This window comes from Anomalospiza imberbis, chromosome 11, assembly GCF_031753505.1.
Source record: "Anomalospiza imberbis isolate Cuckoo-Finch-1a 21T00152 chromosome 11, ASM3175350v1, whole genome shotgun sequence".
Lineage (NCBI taxonomy): Eukaryota > Metazoa > Chordata > Aves > Passeriformes > Viduidae > Anomalospiza > Anomalospiza imberbis.
In genome coordinates, this window is record NC_089691.1 from 10,490,074 (window position 1) to 10,506,039 (window position 15,966).

At 40.8% G+C, this 15,966-nt stretch overlaps 2 protein-coding genes across 30 annotated transcripts in view; one reads left to right on the forward strand and one right to left on the reverse strand.

Annotated features, from left to right (window-relative positions):
• SLMAP (sarcolemma associated protein) overlaps nt 1-15,966 on the forward strand; it is a 455,854-nt gene that overhangs the window by 49,782 nt on the left and 390,106 nt on the right. The gene's annotated exons all lie outside the window — the stretch shown is intronic.
• ARHGEF3 (Rho guanine nucleotide exchange factor 3) overlaps nt 1-15,966 on the reverse strand; it is a 111,599-nt gene that overhangs the window by 9,945 nt on the left and 85,688 nt on the right. For 6 of the 8 annotated variants that reach the window (XM_068201817.1, XM_068201815.1, XM_068201816.1 and 3 more), the window contains one exon: nt 3,549-3,656. In XM_068201817.1, coding sequence (XP_068057918.1) covers nt 3,549-3,656 — 108 coding nt within the window. Of the gene's footprint in view, nt 1-3,548; nt 3,657-4,538; nt 5,081-14,010; nt 14,283-15,966 lie in introns of those variants that run through there. The other 2 variants (XM_068201819.1, XM_068201821.1) reach the window with 2 other exon arrangements.

Here is a 15,966-nt window from a genome sequence, read left to right on the forward strand (position 1 = left end):
ATACAAAGTGTACCTTGCTTAATAAGGGACACAGGACTGAAGTTATTTATTAGTGGAATGCAGTCCTAAAATGAAGTTCTACCAAAAAATTCTAAAAACAAGTTTGAAGATACTCTGATGCTATTTTTGCTTTGTACTTGTCAAGAAGGAAAAATTGAAAATCTATTCATGTGATAGAATCCCATGAAAGAACTGCAGGAATGTCAAAAGAGCGTTTCTACATCTCTAGTCTTTTAAAAATATTTTCCTATAAGGAAGTTTCTGGCTTCCTTAAAAAACATGTCCCACACACTGTTTAAAAATTACGGCATCATGGGATGATTAAAATGTTCGTATAATTACAAAAACTAAAGGAGCTAGGGAAAACCTATCCACAGCCCCTCATGTTGTTTGCCATATTTCTCTGGCAACAGACTTCCCTGGCCATTATAAGACTGTTTCTTGAAGGGTCTATGTGTTACCAATGTTAATCAATGCAATTAACAACCCTTAATTAGAGCTGCAGTAAAGCAAACAACTTCATGTAGTGGGCAAAGGCCACTACTAATCAAAGCTGTGCCATCAGAATTGATATTAAAAACAATTTTCTTCTTGAGGATTTTTAGAAATTTTTGGTGTCCTAAGACAGAGGAATGCAATTACGACTCCCTACTTAAATTCAAGACACACTGATTAAAATGGAAGTTGCAGAGGAAGCCAGCCAGACTTCAATTTCTTTCTTCAGCATCAACTGGAGTTCTTTTTCTGATCCTATTTTCTGCTTTAAGGCAAACAGCACAGCTGTGATTAAGACCAGGCAGATCATCACAATCATTAGTGTAGCTTGATGGAGACTGGAGATACAGCTATGAAATAAACTGGCTTCCCAGGTGGATTAACAAGTAAGAATTCCTGCTTGGCATTAGGTATCCTGCAGCTGCACAGACAGAGTGCAGCTGGCAGAAGGAAACTAACAGCATTTTATTAGTCAGCTGCTATGCACTGCCCTACGTGACAGGAACAGAATGACTACAAATAGTCAATAACAAAAACAAACAAACCAAACAAACAAAAAACCAAAGAGAAGGCCCAGAAAAAAAACCTGAAAGACTAAATATTTTTTACTTGGAATCCTTATGAAAAAAGTATTGAAAAATAAGTGGAAAATTGGAATAAAGTGAAGTATACACAAAAAAAAAATCAAATACTTCTGTAATCAATAAAATATGCAAAACATAAAAAGTAGATAAGAACATATCTTAAAAGAAACTACACAAATCCCAGGCAGATATTTTTCTCCTCATGCTGCATGCTGAAAGTCCATTAATGTCAAGTGGAAGTCACATGTACAGAGGTAAGGAAAATTTACACAATAAGTTTTATTTCCTCTTGCATGTATCTTCCATTTAGAAGAATATCTAAGAAGGTTTGTTTGAAATGTCATAAAGGAATCTCTTTATGAGGAAAAACGAGTTTCTAACTCATTTTACTGATGCTGTTGGAGTGTCTTTTTAGATGGATGTTCTGTTGGCTTTGTTTTGTCTTCTTCCAGAGGAAGAAGTTGTTTGTTCTGCATGTTGTGGTGATTACAGTAGTTTTCTTCATTTTGCACACACAACATCTAGCAGCAATGCAAGAAGAAACATGAGTTTTGATTGAAATAACAATAAAGATATATATATAGAAGTTCACTCAGTAAGAAAAATCAACTTGTTTTTCTTTTTTACAGGAGATCACATGATGAAAAGAAACCTAACCTGTTCTCAAGACACAGTGACAGCTATGTCAAAACATAACAAAGTGAAATAGCAATATGTACTTCCCAGAATGTCTCTAAGTAATTCCAAGCCGGACACCTGAGAACAAGGTCAGTCTTTTTTGTCCCTGCTCTATAGCTATTGAGAAAACCAGATACGAAGTCAATTTACAGCTGGGACATGACCAGCAGGATCTGAAGAACATAGAAGCTGATTTCTCATCACAGCTCCCTCAAGCACATAGTTAGAGGGGATTAAGCATCACTGTTTAATCTGCTAATAAATATATATTCTTATGGGCAGTATGACCAGAGCAAAACTGAAATGCTTGCAACAGTAGGACTTGCAACAAAGCTGTTATTTTCCCTCTTATTTTTGACAAAATTTACCCTGAAACACAGTAATATAGTTCTCATTTTAGGAGGCTGCTACTGCATACATGAAAGGATAGTTGTTTTGGTTAGTCTGAAACAACTTTATTAAATCCAATATTGTTCTGGGCACTGCCTTGTTCAGTCCCAGAGGCTTTCACTGCAGAACAAGAGCACAGGTACCTAAATGAAGCCAACAGCTGCCTAAGGCTATGGAAAGGGAAGCACCCCACTCAGCAGCAGTTTGGCCAAAAATTAAATCTTTTTCCACACTCCTCACAACTGGAACTGATGTAGCCCTTCCAGAGCTGGGCCAGTTTCCCCTGGAGGCAGACTCTGCAGGAGATTCACTGAGCCCAGGGGATTCAGGGAGCTCTGCTCGAGTCACGCAGACCGAGCCTGCACCGAGCCTGGCAGGGTGCAGACACTTGGCTGATCCTCCAACCCTGTGCAGAAATCTGCACTTTCAACATCACAGGAACCAAAGACAGGAAAACCAATGTCAGAAAACCCTGTGGTATCAATTTTCTAAGTAATTACAACTACAGAAGAATGGCGTTCTTTCCCATGTCTTTTTATTTCTCAAAAGACTCTGAAGTTTTATTACTTTCCTCCTTAACAGGTAACTTAGTAAAGCTCTAATTTAGGTAATTTTGATGAAGGAACGTTTCTAACACATTCAAGTTACTTTTACAGTTCCTCTCAAAAAATTAAGCTGTTAAATAATTTCCTTTAGATCTCTGACATGCCTTCTTACATAAACTCTTTTAAAGAGGAAACTGTGGCTTTCTGGACCAGACCCAGAGCAATGCTGCAGCTCCCAGCTGTCACTGCCATTAGGAGTTGAATACCCCAATGCTTTGCCATCTCTAGGTCTGAAGGCACAAATGCTTTATAAATTAAAGTTTCATTGGTCTCCAGGTATGTACAATATTACATTCTTAATCTGTAACACAGAAACTGCATTTAAAATTTGTTAGCCCTTTACTAATTTTCATCATCACCTTCAGAAAATGACTTGGAAAGTTCTGATTATTCACTAATTCTTTTGTTTAGCCAAGGTCAAAGTTCACTCTACAGGAGGAAATTTAGCAGTCCTACCTGACCAACTATACAAAAAAAAAGTATTTTCAAAGAAACCAACCAACATTAAGAGAAAGCATTATGGAATATTCTCTTCATCAAATATAAAAAGCAACTGTAATCCTTTAGTAAACCATTTTTATATGCTACGGGTGCAATAGTTTTCCTCCTGGTAAGTGAAAAACATTCAACAGAGAAGTGTTTTTTTTGAGGTGAGAGTTGAGTTTGAAGCTGAGTGACCTTGAGACAAGGTGCCTTGGGCTGTTGGGCACATTGCAGTGCTGGGTGTCCGTGCATCCCTGCTGCAGGGCTGGAGGAACTGCGGCTGAGCGGGAGCAGCGGGAACTGCTGCCCTTACCTGCAGAGTCTGGCTGAAGCGCTTCAGCGGAGTGGCTCGCACAGGGGGGATGAGGCTGGCCAGGGATGTGACTCTGGAAAGAGGCTTGACCCGTTTGGTACTGGGCTCCTGCAGCACAGGGAGGAGGAGGGAAAGGGAAAATGTCAGGAGAGGGTGAGCGTAATCCAGTAAAGATTGCTAACAGTTCTGCTCATTTGCCTAAGAAAGCATTTGTAGCAAGAGTGTTTGCAAACCTGGTCTATAATTAGGGCAATAAATAAACAAAAGCGGTTTCAAACGCTGACAGTGACAGATTGCTCTTGGCTGGTACATACAGGTCCTGGAAACTGCTGAAAAATGTAATGATGGAGAAACTGGCATGGCCAGGGACAGGGGAAGGGAGGTAAAGAAAGAGAAAATTATTTGATTATTTTTACTCATTCTTAGCAGAAAATTTTTAAGCAGTGCTCTGCAACTAATGCACATTATGGTAATCTTTTCACTGAAAGGAATGCTTTCAAATATAAACAATTCTGTTTGTGCCTTTGCTTCTGGCACTGTCAGCATGTGACCCTCTTCAGTAAAATATATTTTCTTCCAGAATATATAATTTAGACAGAAATCTTTAAGTCCTATTGTCTCTGAATGCATGTTCTTATGAAAATACTCACATATACAAACACATTAGTAACATGCTTACATACACCTATTTTTTGTATAAAATATAAAGGAAAATTAACAAAATCTACCATAAAGCACTCAATTCAACGTTGTCCTTCTCATATATATATTTTAACAGCACAACAGCACCCGAAGTAATGTATAACCAAAATAATATGTAATTGTCCTGCAGATATTTATTAAAAAAAAACCCACCAGAAATCATAACACAGAAAAAAGTGATTATAAATACATAAAAATAGAACAGTTACCCTTGGCTTCCTAACCTCCATCTGACATTTAATGGATCTCGAACAGCACATGCAAAAGGCAACAGAAAAAGAGCCAAACCTTCCAAGTGAAGTTAAAAACCCCATCCAACACCATATTTCAAGGACATCCTAATGCAGTTCATCTTTCTTTTTCAGCCATGCTTATAAAGTTTGTGTAGGTTTGCTATGCCTCCAACTGTCTGGACATAGCTTTAAGAAAATGAAGCATGCCTATTATCCTTTTCTTCAGAAACAAATCCTTCTGGAAATAATGCAGATTTGTCATCCTTCTTGATACCAAAAAAATAAATTTCAGCAGCGATGATCACCACCTGTATTACTGGCAAGAAAAACTCTCTTCCATTAGTGCAGCAACAGAGGAAAGGTGAGAAGCAGCTACATATTTAATTTACTTCTCAGCAGGCAGACCTGGAAATCCATAAAAGCCAGCTGAGATGAGCGACAAAGTGTTTAACCCTCTAGCAAAAATAATGTATTCCATCACACGTGACACCTGGCATTAAAGAACTGTAGCAGTCTAAAGCAAGTTAAATCCTTATCTTCATCACTGCACTGTTATTCATAATCCTCCCTTTTCAGCAACCATGTCTTTGAGGCAGGTTTCAGAAGGAGCATTTTTTACATCACTGCAGCACTCACATACTTATATTCTCACAGACTTCTCTCCAGCAGCAGCATCCCACCCCCTCCTCCACTCCCCAAAACAGAGGAAAAATCTTGGAGATTCCAGTGCAGCTCTTCTCTAACTGGTGGCACGAGCATGAGCTGTTTCTGACTATTCTGAGTGCTGTGCCCAGAGCAGAGCCAGCTGGTCAGGAAGGTGCTGCACTGCAGTGCAGGGACACGGAGCCCCGGGCGGGCAGTGCCAGCAGCATAGCCTGTGCCAGCAGCTCTGCCTCAGCAGCACGGGGCACTCAGCAGCCCAGCCCTACAGCAAAACCTGGAAATGAACATTGTATGGACTTTCTAGGAGATAGGGAGAGGAGGATTAGGATTAATAGAAATTATTACTCATTCTTTATGCTCTATCCCTTCTGGTATCCATTGCCCCCATCCATTTCAAGGAGAAAAGTGCTATAGCAATGTAATTTTTATTAATGTTCATGATGCAAAACCTCACTGAAAAGAGAAACTGGATTTTAAAGATGAACTCCAAGCAGAGTTTCAGCCACCATCAAATACCACGAAGATCTTCTGGAACCTTGCTGTGAGCCACTAGAGGCCAGCTGTTCCCCCAGCAGGCAAAGCCAGGTCAGATAACTGCAGTCCTGCCCTTCTGTGCCAGCACCCCACCTTGAATTCCTCATGCAATCTATCATGTTCTGTTTTCACATGGAAAATTCTGACCAGAATTCAGAACAGTTAAGTATGCAGTCCAAATTTAGAATGCAATTTTATGGAAAGAAATCAGTATTATTACAGGATTCTCTCAAATGACATAACTACAGATAACTTCAGAAGCCTGAGACTTGATACCTTTACCAATGAGTTCTGAAAGAAAATCTTGTTAATCATAAGTTCTTAAGTATGAGGAAAGCTTTTCTGAATACTTACAACATGATTTTCCCCTTCATTATAAACTGTGTGGTAGGTTAAGATACTGAACTGTAAGTAAAAACTCATCAAATCTTAGTGTTCCAGTTGTCATTTTATTCAGAGAAGTCTCACAACAAAAGCCATCAGCACGGAGTCACCCTTTCTACTGTAGTAAAATGAAGTTTGTGCAAATAAGGCTTTGACAGTGCAATGAAAACATAGCACTACCAGAGTAATTCTAAAACTGCTAGACAGTAATGCTGAAACTGCTGCACATCTGATCACAGGATTTCTGCTGTACTCTCTACATCCATTCTGCCTCTGCCTCCCCTCTCATCAGCACCTTCATTCTCAAGCTGTGTCACTTCTCCAAACCAGCACTGCAGAGAAGCTGAACAAACTACTGAGGCCAGCAATCTGGAGAGGGAAAAATTCCACAGTCAAGGGCATGTTCTGAACAGGTGGGTGTTTTTCTCACCAAGGACTCTGTTCATCACAGCCAACAAAAACGGAAAGAGGGGACTGCGTGAACTGTTCTGCTTTACCCAGAGATACTGACCAGAATCTGCACTTTTACATTCGTCCAATATGTTCATTATTTCACTAATCTGTCTCTGAAGACTCTCCAATTTTCCAGTTAACCAGAAGTCCCACGACCATAAAACCCTTTGGGGTATGAATCTTGACTGGTGTCTGCGCAGCACGAGGAGGCTCCATGAGGACTCGCTGCACTGGTGGAATGAACACCAGACTCCAGACTGTGCTCAGAGCTGCCAAAGTCATCACTGCTCCTCTCCTCCTGCCCTCACAGCTCTGGCAACTTAGAGGGGATCAAGAGAGAGGATTTAGGGCTTGGATCCATTGCAACAACCATCACCTGTCCAGACTGGGAACCAGGCCACGTTATGACAAAAAATTCAGGAGTTACAATGTGCTGCCTGACCTTTTAAAGCCATTAGGATTGGTACTAAAAAACAAAAAAAAAAAAAAACAAAACCTTATTTCAGAGTTTTGAAATTATTGCATGTTACACTGTATTTGCAGAGTTATGAAGGCTTGCCAAAGCAATACGGGAAGTAAGTTAAAAAAAAAAGACCCAGACTACAGTTTGGCAGAGGTTCCAAAAAGTGGAGCTGCTATATGTGAATAGGTAACATTAATCTGACAGGGCTTTAAATTTGATATAAGGCTAAATAAAGCTGAGGGAAACATGAGTGCAGGAACTTCAAAGGCTGAACAGTCAAGTCAAGTCAAATTAATACCTGACTAGGCTAGAACAATGAGCAGATGGCTTTTGGAGGGAGCTGTATATTTGAACTCAAGATGACTTCAGCAACATTTGAATTCAGGGACAAAAAAAATTTAAGCTGCAAATACTGTGAATACATGCAGCCTCAGAAAGAATTTGAAACTGTGAACAAACTGATAAAAGGAGCAAATCTGTGTACAAAATATGGACAGTTCTGAAAACCAGACAATGGACATTTCAAGCACCTACTATGTCCTTCTTCATACATTTTCCTAATATACTTTTCTGAAGAATTAGTAGGAAGAAAGACTAATCACCGTAGCATAATCAGTGATTACCACCAATTTAAGATGGAAAGCTATCAAACAAGAAGTTTCAAAGGTGCCATGCCTCTAACTAGGCATGAAGGACATAGTGCTTCCAATTGCTTCTTCATTCTAATTTCCTCTTTATGTATAGGCACAATTCTATCTCCAGTATCGACTACATATTAAACTCTAACCCAATGGTTTAGACTACTGAGTAAGCAAGGAAAGCTCTATCTTTTAATGTATAACTTTCAAAAAATGACCCTTCTGCTGTGGGACAGCAGGAAAATGCAGCATTCAGCTCCAACTACAGCATTACTGGGAAGCTGCACTGAGAAGACTAACAACTGCCAGCTCCCTTTTCAATAAAATTTAAGTCTTTTTGCCTTGCAGAACGGAGTGATGTCTTGCTTTTTAAACTGTGAAATGGTAATTTCAAAATGATAACATCCTGACAAAAAGGTAACTTTTGTATCATTATTTTGGGTCTGATGCACAGACCCAAACACAGATTACTATTTGAAAGCCTGAATCTTAGCACACAGCACCTGCTCCCAGGGCAAGCTGAGCATTCAAACAGCCATGGCAGTGTGTTAAAGCAAAAGATCCTGTGAAGAATTTGGCATTTATATTAGCTGCAATGCACTGACAGCTAAGTTGATGCTATTTCTGCTTATTCATTTGTGAAAATGGCACCTAATAATTGGTTATTTTGTATCCAAGAACACACTACACAGATATGAGAGCTCTTAGAAGGCTATTTAGGGGAAGAAGGTAATGCTTTGGTGCCCTTCATCAGCAAAATTTCAAAAAACTCTTTTGCTAGTATATGTAAAGAACGGAATATTCCTGAAGTTCAAAGCTGAGTGAGTTAAACCCATTTAACTGTATCAGTTTTTGATACATTATGATTCAAGACCACACAGAGATTAATTATCACTCTTCGGTGGAAAAATTGCTCTAGCAAAAGACTACTTTTCATTTCCTAACAAACAGGAAGAAAGGAAACAAAAAGAATGAGGCCAGGTTCCCTCCATATTGCCCTAAGAACATCAGAAGCAATGACCTGGATAGCACACACTGAATAGTAGTCTAGGTGCCATATAAAAGGTCTTCACTTGCTCCAGTACCTCACTTCAAAAATTCTTCCATTCTATGCCCCTCGGGCTTAGCCACCGATTTCCTGCCAGTGAAGAGCAAATTATGCTCACTGCTGCTATGATTGTTTTTCCACCTGACTCCCATCTCTTATCAGCAACTTCAACAACAGTCTCCATGTCCGAGGACTGGTGCTGAATCCGACAAACAAGGGAAAATGTTTCCCTGAGGGGCCATTATTCTTGTGTCTGCTGCACTACTGTGACCAGGATATTGCCCTGATTTTTCTGGTTGTATTTTAAAACCAAACTCAACAAAAGGAACTTACAGAGGCTTTTACCCAGCACAGAAAATAAGTGCTATGGGAAAACTGGTACAGAAACTTAGCATTTTAGAATAGTAGAATTTATCCTCTTTACCTTTAACCTTCAAAGGCCAACTGACCTTCTCTCAACCCACACACAAAGTGACTGAAATTGCCAATGCCTGTTAGAATCTCAGCTTACTGGAGTTCAGCACGTTCTGAGACATTTACAGCAATAATTCTGGATTTAAGGTAGCTACCTTGATTAACATTTATAAAAAACATGCTGGTTAACTTTTTTCCTTTTTTGATGTGAATCAGGACAAACAGACATCCAAAGTGTTCATTCTGTGCTATGGGAGCATTCATTAAGGAAAAATGTTTTAACTTAAATTAGTCTCAAGAGTGTTAAGAGTGTAATAAATAGAAGACACTATAAATTGAAACAGTACAGTAACCTTTGTTTCATACCTAATTTTCAAGCAGTGCCAGCAAACTCAAACAGAACCACACTGTTTCAGATTTCAAGTAACTGGCTATATTTCCAAATGCATTAAAGGTTTCCATACTTTAAAGGTTATTAGTTTTTAGTCAACTTTATAAGGGTAAGTCAACATTTGTCATGGCAGGAAGCCAAACAATATTATTTTTGTTAGTCTGCTACTAGTTAAATTGGCCTCAGATTAAACAGTTCTAATAAATGCCCCCAAAATTTGGAGTTTAATAAAAAAAAAGGCCACATTCAAGCTCTGTTCCACAGGATGTTATCAGTATTTAACCTTCAGCAGGATAAAAAACAAAACAAAATAAAAAAAGGTTAAAATAGAAAAAACATCCTATGTTACAACAATCCTTAACACAGAAAACACTTAAACCTAAAAATAAATTAAACCAAGCATCTCAAGCTTTATGTACCTTCAGAGCGAAGCAAGTCTAAAACCAGAACAACATTCTCAATTGATTTTGGCACTAAAAAGACTGGGTTTTTATACTAAACAGCAGAGAATTTGCCTTTGCTTCATAGTGTCTTAGAAAGATTCTGATTGGAAAATTATAGAACAGTGCTTCTTCTAGAACTGAGGTATATGGTCAAGAAAAACAAAGTAGGTGACTCTAAGGCAGTTCTAAGTTGTACAAAGGTAACTAAATCATCCACGAGTCCATACTAAAACCTGAGAGAGGCATCCCTCTACTAAAACTGCCAGCACCTCAAGGAGAATTTATTAAGCAATTTTAGTAAATTGACACAAAGGCAACTTGATCATACAATTAGGTATGTGCATTGGTGATACAATTTTCCTTGAAATCCACAAGGTCCCATGCACTATCTGCACTCCATGATGGTAGCAGGAAGAGGTTTGTTATTCCTCCTCTGTCAGTCTCCTCAAAACCAGCAAGCAAACAAAGGAAAATCCAGAGACATTTTGTTTTAATCACAACATTACAAAGACAAGAACCTGAAATAATAGCTGGGGTACAATGAAGAGCCATTCAGGGAAGTGGTAACATTCCTGGTCAAAGACAACAGTGACAACAGTGAAGTTTGCATGATGTTATCCCAGCATGTGTTACTCAAAGTCTGGCTCCTGGCTGCACACAGGCTGCCCTCTGAAATATTCCTGGTCAAAGACAACAGTGAAGTTTGCATGATGTTATCCCAGCATGTGTTACTCAAAGTCTGGCTCCTGGCTGCACACAGGCTGCCCTCACTGGTCACCACCCTTAGGGCCTCAGATTTCATTGGCCATAGGCAGGGCAGAACCACCCAAGTGTCAGCAGCATTAGCACAAGTTGCATCCAGCAATCTTGAGTGATCGTTTGTCTGCAATATCCAGAAATCAATACATCTGTCAGGAGTTAGGAAATGAAGGCAAATTAACAGAAAAACCTCACACTGAGGTGAATTAACACAAGCAACAGAAACCCTGAAAAACCCAGACAGCTAATGTAGAGTTGATTAAATTCTGCATTTCCTCTCATTAGAAGTTGCTTGTACAGGCAGTCTAAGAAAGACCTTTTCCATTCTGGAACTGACTAGATATTAACCTGGACTGCCAATTAACCAGCAGTTATCATACAGTGATTTACTGAATGGAAAAATAAAGACAAGCTGTTTGTTTCACACTGCCATTAAGCAGAACAGATCTGCAATTCCAAGTGCAGGGGTTTGACTTGTTTCCAGCTACACTGCACATGAACTTCCCTGAAATATGTCAAAACTGCAACTTACTAATATTTCATTAACATGAAGTACATACATTTAGGAAGATCAAAGAAAATTCATGACTTGGAGTTTATCTCAATCTTTTGGCCCCTATCCTCTGGCTCCACGCCTGGTTCTCCTGTTAATGATGTGCCATGGCCCAGAGGCGGGTGGGTTCCCCTTCACATTCCCGTGCCCAGATCAACACTGTCCTGAGCCCCAGGCAGCCCAGAGCTCCTGCACACCGTGCTGGGAGGATGGCAGGAGACAACAACAGACAGGCTGCAAACAGCCCTGGCTCTGAGGTCTGAGATTCTGCACTGTAAGGGCTGTAAACAGACATACAACATACTGGAGACACAGGAATTCTATGCCCTCATTGTAATTTTCAGAGCCTAAATCCAGGTACTGTGTTGGATCCTGTATGGCAGAACAGGACATCCTTACTCTGAGGGATTCGGGAATTCCTTTCCATGACTTCACATTCAGACCTTTAAACCTCAGTCTGTGGCTGTGAATGCTCATTCTCCCCTGCTGCCCACCCAGTCTGGGGCTTTAGAAGGGGAAAAATGGAAAATAGTGTTTCTCATTGGGAAAGGTGTGGGGCTTTTTATAACTTAGAGTAAGCAAGTTTCAAATGTTACTAATTGTCTCTATTTTTGAATTATAAAACAGTTGGGAAGAACCCAAAACCTCTGTACTGTTCACACCTAGAACTGTACTACAGGATTTTATGTAGGGTATGTAATGATGCAAGTAAAGACCTGATAGTGTTTGCCATATAAACTCAGGTACTAGGTACTGCAGTGTTTTGCTGCCCTTAAATGCACTTTAAAAGAACTATGATGACTTGGTCTAGAACAACAGTTTTTTATCAGAATCCAGACTTTAGCGTTTACATATATTTTGGAAATTGCATTTGTCATAGTTTTGTGACTGTGCAACTTTCCACAGAGTTTATGCCAAGGGAGTTGGCGTAGCTGAAAGAAAGAGCCAGAAACAGAAAACCTCCGTTCTTTTCTGCCATTGACTTGTTCCTCAAAACATCTATATAGCAGAAAACCTGTTCTAATCCAAATATACCACCATTTATGCACAATTCGAGTTATGAAAAGAACCAACCAATTTCACATGTTAATAACAAGAACGAAACTCGCATTTGTAAAGGCAGAAACGCCCAGCCCGGACACGGCAGCGCTCGGCTGCAGTGGCACACAGCTGTGCTAGAAGGCGCCCAACAGCTTTAATTCCCCTTGTAAATACCCAAAGCTGGAAAGAACAGCTTACTGTTAGAGAATAAGGATTTTTCCCCCGTACAGATTTCAAAGAAACAGGCTGCATACACCAGTCCTTATAACGCCTGTCCCAAAGAGCAGTTTTATTTCTGCTTTTTTAATTTTTTTGAGTGCTGGGTGGTCTCACCCTCCTAAAACAGAATATTTAAAAGTTTCTTTTTCAGAATGCTGGAATCCCATCCTACTCTCAGAAAACAGCTCGAAAGCATAAGGGTGCATTTTCTTGTTCATATAAAACACAAGCTGTTTTCACGTTGTAATTTTGATTGATCACATCTGTTCCTCAATACCTCCTCATGCTCTCAGCTTTCACTGAGTCTTTTTCTTTGGAATATGATTATAAACAAGCTTCCTAACTGTAACAGAGCAACACTCCAACTCTTCAGATCTAACAGTTCTATTAATTCACAAAAAATCCCTTCATGCAGTAAAAGCTAAGATCATGTTTCTTTAATATTATCATTAATATAATGAGTACCCTTGGGAAGAACATTTAGTATCTAATAGCTTGTGTTTTCCATAGAGGCATACACACACACACACTTAGGGGGTTAATTTTCCAAAAACACATAGCTGAAAAGAATTCCACTTCCCTTAACCTCAATAATTAAGACTCTCTATGTAAAAGTACACTGGAAAGCAACAGTACAGCATCATCTCAGTTCTTAGCTTAAGCATCATGATTAAATAAGGTCATCGGGCTTATGTTACTTTTGCTTTAGACCTATTCAAATGGGGAGGTAATTAATCTTTGATAGAGATGTATTAAATGAACCCAACTTAATAAGCTGTCTTCAAGTTACTCAGCAAACAAGATGAATAAAGAAACTATATATTTAAGTAATAGAAACTTTGAGATAAATGTTCTGCCTTCCTCCAGAGCAGTCACAATCCTTAATGTCACTGGTTTCTTCCTAAACCCAAACCAACATTAACCTAATGTATCAAATATTTAACTTTTTCACGAACATTGCTGAATTTGACTTAGTGAATAAGATTTTTTTATGTCACTTGAAAAGCTTCCATGCTTTTTAAGAAAGAGAGCAACCAATCTGCTGATAGGGCAGGATTTTCAGTTAACTGTACATCCGATTAGATTTTTGTTTATCGTGATGAGGAAAAGACAGTTAATGTCAGTGGCGTCTTAAAGTCAGTGCTTTAAGACACCATTTTACTGTATCCCTTCCAGCTCCTACATAAGTTTAACACTTCGCAAATAATGCTTAGTCCTGGAATAAAATACAACTAAATCTCTTTAAGCTACTAACGTAAAACAGGTACGTCTCAATCAGCTATTTTAAAGATTAATTTTCCTAAAGTGACAGATGACCAAAAAAATAAAAAAAAAAAGAAATCGAGCTTTTGTTTCTGGCTTTATTCCAAAAGAAAGGTGAATACCTAGAGAAGGCAGTAAAGGATGCCTAAACAAAATGGGTATCCATACACTGCAGCCTGTTCTCAAACCACGTTACTTTCCCCCAACCCAATGCAGGTCACACAATAAAGAAAAATAAAGTTGCAACCGTGTCAGCCGTACCTCGGTCTCTTTAGGGCTGGTCACCGTCTGCGCTTCCAAGGCGAAACTTGCCCTCTTGGCGGACAGGTAGCAGGGGTAATCCTTGGCCACCATGGTGGCGGCAGGAGCGGCGCTCTCGGGGCTCAGCGCCGGCTCTGTGCGAGCGGCGGGCGGGAGGCGCCGGCCGTGCCCGGGCCCCGGCAGCGCTGTGGCTGAGCTGCGCCCCGGCCCGCGGCCCGGAGCGCATCACCCGCGGCCGGCCCGCCGCGAACTGCGGCAGCGCAGCGCAGCGCCGGGGCGGGCCGGGCCGCCAGGGGCGGGCCCCGAGCCCCCGCACCCTCGGGCCCCGCCCGGTGTCGCTGCCGGCGGAACGCGCGCCCCGGGCTCGCTGCGCCTTCCGCTCCCCCTTCTCGCCGCCGCCGCCGCCGCACTAACAGCGCACGGGACCAGGGACACATTAACCGTGTGCTGCCCGCAGGGTGACTGCGAGAGCGCCCGGCTCCTCTGGCAGCCGAGCGTCCGGCGGGAGGGCGGGACTGACTGCGCTCCCCAGCGGCACAGACCCAAATCCAGACAGGACTGCAGCCCTGCACACGGCGGTGGCACCTACACTCAGTGCGCTGAGCTCCCGCTGATCCGAGCGCAGCCCGCATCGTGTCACGGATGTCACAGTGCCTCAACACAGAGCACTGCTTTTACTCCCTCCCCAGCACGCTTTTCTTTCTTTTTTCCCTCCTACCCATATTGCTGTTTTTTTCTGTCTGGCAAGCTGGAGTTTGGTTTTTTTTGTGTTTTTAAAGTTCCACTTTTGTTCCTCTTGTTCAGCCAAATTGCTCCCCTGCCCGCATCTCTCATTGTACCGAGCTGAGAGAGTGGGAAAACACCTCTGCCTAAGGTATCTCACAGGGCATTTCAGTGTCTGTGCAGCCAGGCAAATTCTGTTTGGTGGCTACCTTAAAACAAAGGTAGTGAAAATTTCCTGAAAAGAAGCACTAGGGGCCCTGTTTGCAACACAGGGTCAGTCTGACAGAGACTATAATACAGGAGACAAGGAAAAGGAAATTAAGTAGGAAGCTGGATGGGGGAGGAGGGAAGAATATTTTCAGCCATACAGAAGCAACCCAAACAAGAATAGCTTCACAGACCTTGAAAAAAAATGATTTAAAAAGGAGATCATGTGATGGATGTGGCTTTACAAGCATCTATTTTTATAAAGGCTGTTAATCAGATAATGATGACTTTAGAATAAGATTAGTCAAATGGCAAATCTAGTCCTCATTTGGACACTTTCCTTTGATTTCACCAATATCCCAAACATATAATAAGCTCTCACACTTACCCTCCAAGACCTTTTGAGGAGCAGCTGCAGTACAATCAGAGATGCTCTCCTGTGCCTGTCATGCACACCTCTATTTTATGGTAGTCTGTCCTTAAAACAAAAACCTCACTAGCTTCCCAACCCTGAAATTCCTGCAAAATCGCTAGAACAGTTATCAGTACTTCTAGATGTGCAATGATTCTAGAGCAAAATGTGACATTGGAACGTTTGGATGTTCTGTGCCTCCTCATCTGCCTCACAGCAGGGCAAGACAAGGTTGACTGAAAGTGGAAGTGCTGACAAGAGGCACAGAACAGCGTTGGTGCAGATAACGGTTAAGCAGATAGGACATACAGAAACGAGGGAGATTACAGCAGATGTGATAAAGACCTACAAACCACAATTGACAGAGGAAGCAAATATGGAATTATTTTTCACTGTATTCAACTACAAGGGAAAAAATGGTGCATCAGATTAAATCATATAGTGGCAGATTCAGAGCAAAAAAAAAAAAAAAAGGGAGCAAATTCTTCATATTATATACAACTCTTGTATTATACACAGTGGAAGTCTGTCACAAGACACTACTCCTAAGAAACATTCTCAGTCATAGGTTCTTAACTGTTGGGGCAATATTTTGGGAAACACCATGACCAGCT